The sequence below is a fragment of the Onychostoma macrolepis genome, chromosome 19 (genome assembly GCF_012432095.1).
Source record: "Onychostoma macrolepis isolate SWU-2019 chromosome 19, ASM1243209v1, whole genome shotgun sequence".
NCBI classification, from domain to species: Eukaryota; Metazoa; Chordata; class Actinopteri; order Cypriniformes; family Cyprinidae; genus Onychostoma; species Onychostoma macrolepis.
This window is the reverse complement of record NC_081173.1, coordinates 12176648-12191126: the sequence shown is the minus strand read 5'-3', so window position 1 is coordinate 12191126 and position 14479 is coordinate 12176648. Positions and strand designations below refer to the sequence as shown.

The 14479-nt window shown below is 37.0% G+C and overlaps 2 protein-coding genes across 2 annotated transcripts in view; both read left to right on the top strand.

Moving 5' to 3' along the window:
- The first annotated feature begins 57 nt into the window (after positions 1–57).
- On the top strand, positions 58–7002 carry rp9 (RP9 pre-mRNA splicing factor). Its single transcript, XM_058753583.1, has 6 exons — positions 58–349; positions 489–519; positions 681–810; positions 939–1030; positions 3455–3516; positions 5870–7002. The coding sequence occupies exons 1-6, from the start codon at positions 201–203 to the stop codon at positions 6063–6065; spliced, it is 660 nt and encodes a 219-aa protein (XP_058609566.1). The 5' UTR covers positions 58–200; the 3' UTR covers positions 6066–7002.
- Positions 7003–10542: 3540 nt separating this feature from the next.
- The window catches only part of elmo1 (engulfment and cell motility 1 (ced-12 homolog, C. elegans)), a 93890-nt gene continuing 89953 nt past the window's right edge, over positions 10543–14479 (top strand). Inside the window, exon 1 of the mRNA XM_058753012.1 lies at positions 10543–10675. The gene's annotated coding sequence lies outside the window, so the exon portion shown is untranslated. The remainder of the gene's footprint in view (positions 10676–14479) is intronic.

The following is a 14479-nucleotide window of genomic DNA, read 5'->3' as shown; positions in this document are numbered from 1 at the left end:
ACTCTCGTTTTGATATCTTTGCACGCTTCTCGCATGCAGACTTTTATTTTGACATCTCGGACTAATCCACTGATCTCGCTCTTTCACCCGGAAGTGGTCAAACGCTCATATGTGCCTTTACAATCATTATTACCTTAAAATCTTAACTTTTTGGACGTAATATGTGGTTAAATATTTAGAAGAAATTTAACGAATGTACAATGTCAGGTCGCAAACGAAGCCGAGAGCACCACGAGGACAGACATGAACGAAAGAAACACAAGGAGTCAAAACAAGATGAAGACAAATACCAAAACCAAACCAGAAAACTGATTCATGAGGTGCAGAAACTCAAGCATGTGGAGACGTTGTGAGTATTTGCTGCATTGGTGATGCTTTTGAAGAGCGTGTTCATAATCTGAACTTGTTCTGGTTTTAAAAAAGTTGCTCGTATGTTCTGTATATAACTTAACGTTATTTTATGACTTTCTTTTCATTTTTCCTTTCAGCTATGAAAATCCTCCCCCTGGGTACATAAAGGTTTGGCCATAGTTTGAAGTGCAATCATTAAATGCTTCAGATTCATCATAAACTAGTTGTTATGACCCTCTTTTACAATACGTGATCAGAAATTGCGTGAATGCATTAGAAATAAGCTTTCGAGTGAGCATTTTGCAATACATGCAGAACTGCTTTTGCAGGAAGAGGATGACAGACCAGAGGACTGTATTCCTGATACCCCTGGTAATGAGGACGCCAGGAGCTTTTTGGCTCAAGCTCCCACCAAAGGACTGTGGATGCCTCTTGGGAAGGAGGTGAAGGTCATGCAGTGTAAGCAAGCATTCAGATGCCTTCACTTCACTCTTAAAAAAAAAAAAAAAAGAGTTATGCCAGAAATGGTATTTTAGTGTCGATGAAGGTCATTGAGAAACCTTAAGTGCACAAACTTGTGTGTGTAGGCTGGAGATGTAAGAGGTACGGCCACAGAACAGGAGACAGAGAATGTCCTTTCTTTATCAAAGGCAACCAGAAACTGGAGCAGTTCAGAGTGGTGAGTAACATAAACGGCCTACTTTTACACTGCTGCAGTCAAGAAGTTATTTATTTAAAAGCATGTATAGTACCCTAATTCTTACATACAGCATTTAGAGGTTTTGAGTTTGAGATTAAGCCATGAAGTATCAGGTTGCTGATGTACAGTTTTTCTGATATCTAATCAAATCTGGAATGAATTGTGTCATAATTTTTTCTGAGGTTACTCTGAACAAAATTATAAACGCACCACTTTTGTTTTTGCCCCCATTTTTCATGAGCTGAACTCAAAGATCTAAGACTTTTCTATGTACACAAAAGGCCTATTTCTCTCAAATATTGTTCACAAATCTGTCTAAATCTGTGTTAGTGAGCACTTCTCCTTTGCCGAGATACTCCATCCACCTCACAGGTGCGGCATATCAAGATGCTGATTAGACAGCATGATTATTGCACAGGTGTGCCTTAGGCTGGCCACAATAAAATGCCACTCTAAAATGTGCAGTTTTATCACACAGCACAATGCCACAGATGTCGTAAGTTTTGAGGGAGCGTGCAGTTGGCATGCTGACTGCAGGAATGTCCACCAGAGCTGTTGCCAGTGAATTGAATGTTCATTTCTCTACCATAAGACGTCTCCAAAGGCGTTTCAGAGAATTTGGCAGTTCATCCAACCGGCCTCACAACCGCAGACCACATGTAACCACACCAGCCCAGGACCTCCACATCCAGCATCTTCACCTCCAAGATCATCTGAGACCAGCCACCCGGACAGCTGCTGCAACAATCGGTTTGCATAACCAAAGAATTTCTGCACAAACGGTCAGAAACCGTCTCAGGGAATCTCATCTGCATACTCGTCGTCCTCATCGGTGTCTCGACCTGACTGCAGTTCGTCGTCGTAACCGACTTGAGTGGGAAAATGCTCACATTCGATGGCGTCTGGCACTTTGGAGAGGTGTTCTCTTCACGGATGAATCCCAGTTTTCACTGTACAGGGCAGATGGCAGATACAGCGTGTATGGCGTCGTGTGGTTGAGTGGTTTGCTGATGTCAATGTTGTGGATCGAGTGGCCCATGGTGGCGGTGGGATTATGGTATGGGCAGGCGTATGTTATGGACAACGAACACAGGTGCATCTTATTGATGGCATTTTGAATGCACAGAGATACCGTGACGAGATCCTGAGGCCCATTGTTGTGCCATTCATCCACGACCATCATCTCATGTTGCAGCATGATAATGCACGGCCCCATGTTGCAAGGATCTGTACACAATTCCTGGAAGCTGAAAACATCCCAGTTCTTGCATGGCCAGCATACTCCCCGGGCATGTCACCCATTGAGCATGTTTGGGATGCTCTGGATCGGCGTATATGACAGCGTGTTCCAGTTCCTGCCAATATCCAGCAACTTCGCACAGCCATTGAAGAGGAGTGGACCAACATTCCACAGGCCACAATCAACAACCTGATCAACTCTATGCGAAGGAGATGTGTTGCACTGCGTGAGGCAAATGGTGGTCACACCAGATATTGACTGGTTTCCGGACCCCCCAGTACAGTAAAACTGCACATTTTAGAGTGGCCTTTTATTGTGGCCAGCCTAAGGCACACCTGTGCAATAATCATGCTGTCTAATCAGCATCTTGATATGCCGCACCTGTGAGGTGGATGGAGTATCTCGGCAAAGGAGAAGTGCTCACTAACACAGATTTAGACAGATTTGTGAACAATATCTGAGAGAAATAGGCCTTTTGTGAACATAGAAAAAGTCTTAGATCTTTGAGTTCAGCTCATAAAAAATGGGGGCAAAAACAAAAGTGTTGCATTTATAATTTTGTTCAGTGTAGTTTTTCATGACCATTTTTTTATCCTGACCATTAAAATTAAAATGTTTATTTTTTTGGTTCTACGCCTTTCCTGTGCTTATTCACGTGCTGTGGTTTTGCTTGCTTTCTTTGTACATTTTAGTTCTTTGCCTCTTTGCAAAGCCAGGTGCAGAGGTGCACTCAGTATTATTTTCCTCTTTTAAAAAGAAATGAATAATACTTAAAAAAAAAAAAAAAATTGACTCCAGTCATATCAGTGGCCTAAAAAGTTGGTTTATTTACTTTAGAGCAGGTCAACTCATGGGGTCTGACATGTAGAGGTCACATGATCAGCCCAAAACTGCTCACTTTATCTTGGTGTCCCTTCTATTATCAGACTCTTTTATTCACACACAACTGAATTTTTTTTCTTTTTGTGTGATATTGAATCCAAGCCATTAGGTGGCAGGATAATTCCAAGAGTACTGCCATATCGACAGCTCAACATAAAATATACAACTGTAACTTTAAAACTATAAAATATTTTACTTCCATTGCAAGTTTGTTTGAATTGTAATATGTTGAACCTGAATTGCATGTGAATGTTTTTACAATCTTTGTGAATCTTTCCTAGGCACATGAGGATCCAATGTACGATATCATCCGTGAAAACAAACGCAATGAAAAAGAGACTAGGTACGTTGAGCTTTCACTGATGAATGTGACCCTGGACGACAAAACCAGTCTTAAGTGTCAATTTTTTGAAATTGAGATTTATACATATATTTCAATTGATGTATGGTTTGTTAGGATCGGACAATATTTGGCCGAGATACAACTATTTGAAAATCTGGAATCTGAGGGTGCAAAAAAAATCAAAATATTGAGAAAATCTCCTTTAAAGTTGTCCAAATGAAGTTCTTAGCAATGCATATTACTAATCAAAAATTAAGTTTTGATACATTTACGGTAAGAAATTTACTAAATATCTTCATGGAACATGATCTTTACTTAATATTCTAATGATTTTTGGCATTAAAGAAAAATCAATAATTTTGACCCATACAATGTATTTTTGGCTATTGCTACAAATACACCCCAGCGACTTAAGACTGGTTTTGTGGTCCAGGGTCACAAATGTCATTAACGTTTTAAAGTACAGGGACTGTGTCATGTGTTTTAATCACTTAAATTAAATATTTTTGTCAGTCCATGTTGCATTGAAATAATTACATTCATAATCAATAAGGGTGGACCTGTTCAAAAGTTTGTAATCAATACGATTTTTTCGTGTCTTTGAAAGAAGTTTCTTATGCTTACCAAGGCTGCATTTATTTGATCAAAAATACAGTAAAACTGATCTGATTTGCTGCTCAAGAAACATTTCTTATTATCAATGTTGAAAACAGTTAATATTTGTGTGGAAACCCTGGTACATTTTTTCAGGATTCTTTGATGAAAATTTAAAAGTAATATTATAAATTTATTTACTATTACTTTTGATCAATTTAATGTGCCTTTGTTGAATAAAAGCATGAATTTCTTTAAAAAAAATTGAGTATATGAGATGAATATGAGATGAAGAGCTTTTAATAATGCTCAGCCTCTACTAGATCTGCTTATTAATAAAAATTTGGCGAGTTGAGGTCTCTCAGAGGCCAGTGTTGATGAATTGTCAGTTCAACAAAAGAAGCCTGTTGCAGACGATTACGTAACTCTTTACTCCACTGTGATTATCTTCTGCAGTGGGGTGACGAGCTCTTGCTACATGGGAGTAATTAGAAAGCGTTATGTGGGATGTAAACCCATTTTGGGCTGTTTTGACAGGTTATTTTGTTCGTACATTGCTGAGCTCCACATTTATGCCACAGAACTGTTAATAAACATTCCCCCGGGGGTTTGGCAGTTTAAATTTTTCAGCAGGATGTTGGAAAACAAGGAGTAGCTTGTTAAAAAAAACTTGAAAGTCAGAAGTCAGCCGCTTTAACATTGATGCAGTCTTCACAGCATGTAGTGAATGAAAGCAAATCTAAAACGGGGTTGTGCGGTTCCCAAGGATACAAGCCTCTGTTAGAGGATGTGAACCCCCTGAACAGCAGTGATCTGATGAATTGTTAATATTTTCAGGTCAGTGTGACAAAAGCTGTCAGAACGTGCTTGTGTTTTCTGCTTCCTCTTCAAATCGATAGCAATTCAAAGATAATAAAGTTCTGAACAAATCCAATTGCTCAAATGGGAAGTGTGTAATTTCTGTGCTACTAGCACCACCAAAAGGAATTTCAAAGATAATGACTGAAATGTATTTAATTAGCAGTAAGTGTTATAGTGTGTATATACGAAGAGTTCAGACGCAAATGCCTCTAAATCTGAAATTTTCTTCTAAAATTAGCATTTTTATTAGGCTGCTATGTTTAGGTTCAGTAATTTTTCTCTAATAGCAATGTATAGGTCCTTTTCTACGCAATTAAAGTGAAATAACTGAACATAAATATAGGAGCCTGATTAAAAAATGCTCATTTTAGAAGAAAATTTCAGATGGCATCAAGAGGCTTTTGCATCTGAACTCTTCATTTTATTTGAAGATACTTTATTTGAAGATGCAATTTATTTGATACTTACTTTGTGTGTGTGTGTGTGTGTGTGTGTATGTATGTATATATATATATATATATATATATATATATATATGTAATATAATATACACACACTTTTTTAAATTACTAATAATTTATTTCATTTATAATTATTAATCTGGACTCTGGAGTAGGACTATTTTAAAGGAAATGTGTTTATTTTAGGACATTAAAATGGTCATATTGTATTTACATTTTATAGTATTTAAGATATTAATATAAAATGTTAGTTGTTAACCATAACAAATAATACACAATATGTTTTGTATAAATGCTTGTATCTTTATAAATGTTATTAATATATAAAATATATTAGCAATGGTGAAGACAAAATAAATATTTATTGTTTTATTTTGTCTTTCTTGTAAAGATATTACAATATTAATATTATTTTATGTCTTTTCACCTCACTGTAGGATCCAGCAGTTGAAACAGCTGCTTCAAGACACCACCTCCGACTCGGACTCCACCTCATCTTCCTCTGCCTCCTCCGATCACACTCGGAAGAAGAAGAAGAAGAAAAAAGAGAAGAGGAACAAAGAAAAGAAGAAACACAAGAAGAAAAAGAAGAAGCACAAGGCCAAGGCTAGCGATGACTCAGATACAGATTGAAACAAGGCGATTGGTCTGGGCGTCTCAGTGCTCATCAAAGAAGCTCATAAGGTCTGCAGTGGTGCGTCAGCCCTATCAAATATACACAGGAGACTTCCCATCAGTTCCCCAGGCCATCTTCAGATCTGCTTAATAATGCATGGATGCATTTAATCCCCTCTGTCGCATTGGAATGCTTAGGATATGTGCATCTCTATCAGATTTCCTATAGCTGGTCCTTATCAGACTGTTAACTTGTTTGTAGAGAACGCTTTCTGAATGTATGTCGATTTACATTTTGCGAATGTGTCATTGTGAAAATAAGCTTATAAAACATGCCATCTGCTGTCGTGAACAGTGACGTTCATAAGTGTCATGTAAATAAATCAATGACTATGGCTTTTTAGCCTTTGCAACTACTTTTTATGGTAATCTGATATTTTTTTTTAAAGGGATGTGGGCATTTATAGGTTCTTCTCACTCAAATTACATGTGTGAATTCATATCCTCTATTTCCATGGAAGTGTTTGTGGCTTCTGCATCTGGCTGTGGTACGTAAGCGCAGCCAATTAGCACCTCTTGAATGGCTGACAATGGTTTGCACATCATTCACATCACGAGAGAGGCAGATCGAGACGGGAGAAGATGCTTTTGCTTTGATCTCGTCACTCATCGCTGAAATCCGGAGTCCCGCGGTTGCCGTTGGAGTGCATGTACCATTTTGTATCAAGATAAATAGTGCATCACATCATCAAAGGAGCTCTTTACAATGCTGCTTCAATTAGGGACTATTTAAATGTATGCTCTTTCAAAAGACAAGAAAACAATATTGAATTATTCGCAAATGTTCATTTCAATAATACAGATATTAAATAAACTTAATGCAGTCTATGACTGTCTATGAAGTCGTTAGCTTGCTCTCATCTTCAGAATGTGTTTGTACAGGTAATAAAAACTGGATTCTCATGTTTCCTTTTTAGTTCCTCTCTTTTCATTGTACCTCTCTTTGTTCTGATCTGGCCAGGGTCATTAGAAACGTGCGTGTATGTGACATGTTCCCTTTTTATCTGACAAGCCGTGAATCTCACAAATGACTTCCCCACTGTTCAGCTCTATGCTTTGTTAAATCACTATTTTAATGGTCTAATTTTGATTAGCTAAAGAAGTTTAATCAGAAGTGTAATTTGAAGCTTAACTGTGACAGAAAATTCCAGCACAGCAGTTTTGCCTGCAAAAATAAATTACAAAACAATATGTATATATATATATATATATATATATACACACACACACACATAGAGCTGGGTAGATTACTTGGGAATTGTAATCCACTACAGATTCCAAATTTTAGGTAATGTAATCAGACTACTTTTAGATAACTTTTTATGTAAGTTGTTTATCACATTGATTTAAATAGGATGATCTCTACCAAACTGATTCAAAAAATACAAAGTTAATACCCAGCTCTACAGAGGCCATGAACCCGATGCAACACCACACACACGTGTTGCATCAAGATCATGACCAGAAATAGTATTCAGTGCATTTTTTGTGATGCAGAGCATGGTGTTGGTTTTCAGCAGTTTCATTTCCTAAAGAACTAGAGTTCATCATTTCACACAGTTTGAAGAAAAATCTGAAGCATGTCACAGCATTCCCGAGAACAGCTGAAGCAGAGACTGACCCATGATGTGTATTTGCATAATGGTTTTTATATAGAGAAACTAAAGGTAACATCACCTCTGCCGCTGAAGCGCAGTGACATTGCATGTAGACTGGATTTTGGTTTACATAATATTTCATATCGTGCTTCACTTAGCTAAATGCTAGACATTTGCTTCATAGAAATGCGTCCTCTCTAATCATCAAAATGGAGTAAGCAACTGATGTCAGCATGGGATGGTTAATACATCTCCTTGTGTGGGGCAGATAATCTATTGCTGTGTGTGGGTGGACACTGCCAGGATGTTGAGGTCTGATGGACAGTGATTTACAAAATGCCAAATATGCCCTGAAGACTAATGGCCAGGCAATGATTTTCTAGTTTAATCCTATTTTCTTTTTCTTCTGTAGACAAAGACTTGCTGGCGTTAATCCAAGTCTTTGAAAAATGCTTAATTAAATATATAAATATTTTATATACTCCTGTAACAACATAAATGATTCATTCATTCTCAGTAGATGATAAACCCTGCATAAAATATGAAACTTAATTTATTTATGATTAAATTAAGAGTGAAAGACACATAGAAAGCAACAAGAATTTAATAATTCCTTTGAAATATGTCAGTCATGTTGGATGATTGATTCACAGTGACAGAAAATCATGAATTATTTACAATATTTACAGGAATTTACCAGAAATTCTTATCCAAAGTTACCTACAAAAAGCAAAAAAAAAAAAGTTACATTTTATTCAATGAAAATTACATACAGTATATGTTACGGAGTGAACAGAGGAAACGTGCGGATCCATATGCAAGGCTTTTATTCCCAGACGTGGTCAAAACAGGCATGGGTCAGACAAAAGCACAGGTATAGCACAGGCAAGACAAAAGAGTAATCCAGAGACAGGCGTGGGTCAAACGACAGCGAACATAATCCAGAGGGTGAAGCAAATGGGTAATCCAACAGACAGGCTATAAATCCAAGGCAGGAAGAGAACACACAGACACAAGATACACAGGCTAGGATAAAAACATGAATGACTAAGGCAATAAACAGGATTAAACTAGTCTTTGACTCAGAAAACTCGTAGCTATCACTTGGAGAGCAATAAACACTAAACACTACTTGGCAATCAGAAAGAGGAAGTCCATGGCTTATAAAGTGTGTTTGATTGGTTGCAGCTGTGTGTGTAATCAGTTCAATGAATGATGGGAAATGTAGTCCGGGGTGACATGCAACAGTTTGTGTAGTGTGAGAGTCAAAGTAACTGGAAGGCAACATCTGGTGGCGAGTAGACGGAAAACCACGGAAAGGATTCATGACAATATATATATATATATATATATATATATATAGTGAGTTATATTTTAGGTTCAGGGGGTATTTAAAACTTTTAAAAAAATTAATCAATTTTAATAAAAAAATAATTTATTATTATTTTTTAAATTTATCCAAATTAAATTGTATTAATTCAAATCTATTTTCTACTTTTCTGATGATCTGTTAAAACCTAAAATGTGACCCTGGACCACAAAACCAGTCATAAGTAGCACAGATATATTTATAGCAATAGCCAAAAATACATTGTATTGATTGAGTTAAAATGATTGATTTATTGATAGGTAAAGATCATGTTCCGTGATGATATTTTGTAAATTTCCAACAGCAAATATATCAAAACTTAATTTTTGATAAGTAATATTCATTGCTAATGACTTAATTTGGACAACTTTAAAGGTGATTTTTTTTGTGCACCCTCAGATTCCAGATTTTCAAATTTGTATCTCGGCCAAATATTGTCCTATCCTAACAAACAATACATCAATGAAAAGCTCATTTATTCAGCTTTCAGATGATGTATAAATCTCCATTTTAAAAAATTGACTCTTATGACTGGTTTTGTGGTCCATGGTCGCAAATGTAGTAATGTTAATTAATGTTCTTTATGAAATATATAATGAAGTGTTACAGATAAATTTTAACGTTGGAAGTCCCTATATGGGGACTTCCACGGGGAAGTCGTGGCCTAATGGTTAGAGAGTCGGACTCGTAATCCAAAGGTTGCGAGTTTGAGTCTCGGGCCGGCAGGAATTGTAGGTGGGGGGAGTGAATGTTCAGCGCTCTCTCCATCCTCAATACCACGACTGAGGTGCTCTTGAGCAAGGCACCGAACCCCCCAACTGCTCCCTGGGCGCCGCAGCATAAATGGCTGCCCACTGCTCCGGGTGTGTGTTCACAGTGTGTGTGTGTTCACTGCTGTGTGTGTGCACGTTGGATGGGTTAAATGCAGAGCACAAATTCCGAGTATGGGTCACCATACTTGGCCGTATGTCACTTCACTTTCACTTTTTTTTTCACTTTCATGTCTTCTTTACTATATATTTAAAAATTGCAGACAAATATTTTATATCAAGAAGCAAAACTTGAAAAAATTGTAGCGCTCCGAACAGGAAAAAATAAGTCTTTGTACTGCAGGTGCAATGGGATACTTGAAAATGAACAAGAGGGTGGCTAACCGCACACTGATCCACTCAAGACTGGAAAAGTCTACAAAAACATATTTTTTTATTTTATAAACTGCATCGTGCAAAAAGTGCATAGTGCATAAAAAAGACGTTTTGTAGACTTTTCCAGTCTTGAGTGGATCAATGTGCGGTTAGCCACCCTCTTGTTCATATCAAGAAGCGAAAACATCACATTTAAGATAACAACTAGACTAGACTGAGAAAACACCCTGATGCGCTTTTGTCTGTCTATTGAATGATCAGGATTTACTGTGCTGTGATTGGCGGATTCCTGAAGCGGCGTAGCCAATCATGAGCCAGGAGGAGGAGGAAAGAGGAAGTGAAAACAACATCAGCACTATCTATCTAGTGCGCTAGAGAAAGGGAGGGAGCGCGCGACTGCAACAAACTCCCAAACATCAATCCCTGGAAGGAGGAAAAGTCGCCACGCCGCTTCAGGTTCGTACGATTTATTTCGCCTTGACGATTCGCCTGATGTTGATCTGCTGTCGGTGCGATCCCACGCCAGTTCGCGCTGTTTCATCCTCGCTGGGTGAAGTTTAAGCGCTGTAGTGTGCAGTTGTAAGACAGTCATGAATAGCCCCTCTATTGAGCGCGGACAGACAGATTGCAGCGGGTGGAGGAGAGTTTGACAGAGCTCAGTGCATGACTGACTGTGCTTCACTTCATGCGTGTTTTATTCCACAGACGCACTCAAACTTGCAAGAAGACTGTGAGGTCAAAACAGTGTCACAAACATCAGTGGTTTCATATTACGATTGAGGATGGTGAATTAGAGAGTTCTGCACAATGACTTCTGTATTGTCTTTGTAGGAAAGACAGTGAAATAGAAAGCAATGTAGGCTACTTTGAAACCTATTTAGCTCATAATACGATTTTTTTATTTAATCGAAGATCCTCGTGGACTTGAGAATAAGACTTTCATTTGGCTGTGAGTGAATGTGTGCGTGAAATAAAGGTCCCGTTTCTTTAAACGGTTCACTCTAATTCTATCATCGTTTGCTCTTATGGCGTTATTATGTATATTACTCGCACTCATGTTGTTCCAAACACGAATGAATTACTTTCTTCAGTTGAACACAAAAGGAGATGTGATACAGAATGATATTCTCAGTCACCATTTACTTTCATTGTAGGCAAAAAAGATGCAATGCAAGTGAATGGTGACTGAATCTGAATTTTTTATTTTTTTTGCCTAACATCGCCTTTTGTGTTCCACGGATGTGAGTAAACGATGACAGATTTGTCATTTTTGGATGAACTGTGAGTAAACGATGACAGATGTTATATTTTTAGGTGAAATATCCCTTTAAATACTGAGATTAGTGCTGATAATCGATGGTCGATTCGATTAATGGAATAAAGAAGGCTACTGTTTTTTTCCAGTTGAATGAAACTTCAATTATCTTAATTAAGATGTAAAATCTAAATGTTTGAGAGAAAGTTATGTATGGCCTTTGTATTATTAAAATGACTCATACAAAAATAGGCAGTTATACAAAGAAAACACATCAAACAAAAACACTGTATGATGGCAATAAACAAACATGGAATAAAACAATATATTTAAAATATTAGCATTTAGTAACTGTTTATGTATTTGACAGTTTTTTTTTTATGCATTTTTGATACATTGTGCTCTACACTGAAAAAAAAAATGGTGTAGGATTTATTTTGAAACAATTTTAACTCTGACATTGCTAGTAAATTGCTAGAAAAAACGTCAAGTAACATGTCGAATTAAATATGAAATTTTAAAGTAGAAAAATTGTAAAATATACAGTCCAGTACTCTTTATTTTATGTACAACTTTGAAAAGTCTTTTTTAAATCTTTTTTTTATCCAGCTTTAGTGGAATACCACATTTTGCTTACTGTAAGGAATTTTTTGTCAATTTTATTTTTTTTGCCAATTTTTGCTATGTGTCAAACCTTTATATAAAATTCCCGTTTATTTTATTCAAATGAAAGTACTTAATTTTAGGAGGATGGTGCTCATGCACTATAGGTTCACTTTTGTAGAATTTATTTGACTGATGTTATTTCGGTTAAATTGTATTTATTGATGTCACTGACATGCCCAAACTATTTCTGACATTTGTTCTGACAAACTATTTTTTTTATCATCAATTATACCAATTAGTTGTTGCAGCCTTATTTGAGACTGTTGAAATATCAGCAGAATTCTTGATACACCAATATATTGTATGTATATATTGTGGTTTATTCAAAATAGCTCTGAAAGTGTGTCAAAATTGAGGAAGAAATAACATCTGTAAGTAGTAGAAACTTCCATGCCCTCTGGGAAGGAAATAGTTTGTTCCTTTTCGTTCGAAAAACTATCAGAAGCTCAAAGTCTTCATCTTTTTCATGCATATATTTCCCTGACTTTGTCTTGTGGAGTCCAGATGAGAATGTGTTTTGTTGCAGTGGTAGTCCGTTTCTCTTATCCTCATGTCGTTGAGTCACTTTTGTGTCTGGAGGCAAGTGTGAGCTCAGCGTCTTGCCCAATTGGTCCTTAAGATCGCATGCATGCGCTGTTGGTCTTGAGATGTAAGCATGTCCAGTGCATTTTAGCGGCATGTAGAATGTTTTCTGGGTCAGAAATAATTGAGTCACATCACAACATTAATGTCAAATGCACGTTTTGCTGTCTTTTGGGTGCCGCTGTGTTTTTTTATGTTATATAGAAAGTGAGAAATTGGACAGGATTGACAGAGAGTAGAGCATGGAAGGAAAATAGTAAGTGTTGCAAGCCGGACTTGAACCCACAAAGCCCAAATGAGCACTGTGACACAATGTATCAGAGCCTATACTGCTAGACCACAGTGGTTTGATGAATGTGTGCACTACTTTCAGTTTCTTTTCCTCTCTTTAAAGTTTTTGCATCATGGTAAACTCATGAGGGAGGCATTTTTAGTCAAGTAAGAAATGCTTCTGCTTTTCATTGTCTTCAGTTCTGAGTTGATGTCAGGGGGTTTATCATTGTCTGTGTGTGCGGTGGAGGCAGTAACTGAGATCAGATGAGTTTTCTAAGAGAGTCAGAAGTTTAAGAAGTCGCTGTGTGAACGGCTCATTGAAATTCTGCACATGTGCGGCATGTATATATAAATTACTTTCTGCAGTTTCTCAGTCTCTCACCTCTGAGTGCAACCTTGCCAATTTATGATGAGTTCTTGACTGCAAGTGATTCTCTCTCTCTCTCTCTCTCTCTCTCTCTCTCTCTCTCTCTCTATGTGTGTGTGTGCGCGTTTCACGTTCCTCCCTTCTTCCTCACTTTATATCTTTCTCAGCACCACCCAGCCCCCTTATCTCACATCTAAACTCACTTACTCCAGGGGGATTCTCAACCGTTCCTTGTCTGATGTGTTCATCGCTGTCTTCTCTTATCTTTTTTGCCACCAAAATAAGAGTGAGGATCTTTGGCTTTGTCTTCTTTCAGTGCAGCTCCAGTGTGGTCACACAGAGAAACTATTGCACTTTTTAGTCGATTTCTGTAAGCTTTATTTGCTAGTGTAAATGTTGGCAGTCTATTTTTAGCAGGTATAAACTATATTCAAATGTTTGGTGATTACAGTGTTTAATAGTTTTTGAAAGAAGTCTCTTGAGCTCTCCAAGCCTGCATTTATTTGATCTAAAATAAATTGATAAGACAGTAATATTGTAAAATATTATTACAATTGTTTTGTATTTCAATATATTTTAAAATGTAATGTATTTCTGTGATGGCAAAATTGAATTGTCAGCATCAGCATTCAGAAATCCTCCAGAAGTTATTGTAATTTGCTGATTTGGTGCTTAGGTATTTCTTATTATAAGCATTGAAATATTCTTTGATGAATAGAAACTTCAAAATAACCATTTATTTATTTAATCCATGCATTAATTAATCTCTTAAAGGAAAATTACTGACCCCAAACGTGTGTGCACATTTAAAATTCACTCATAATTGAGCATTTCTCTTTCTGTAAAAATATTGATCTTGCACTTAAATATGTACAATATACAAATTTTATCCAAGAAAATGCTTTCCAGCATGACAATATCTCTTCCACTGCATAAAACCAGATTGCTATTGTTTCTTATGGCTCCAGATATCATCTGATGGGCATCCCTCCAAAGCCTGGCAAGATCAATTTCCTGGTTTAGTGGATAATGTTGCAGCGCATGTAATTACTGCTTCTGGCAATACATTAATTACAGATGCAGACAGGTTTAAATGAAGGTGTTAACTTCGCTTAAT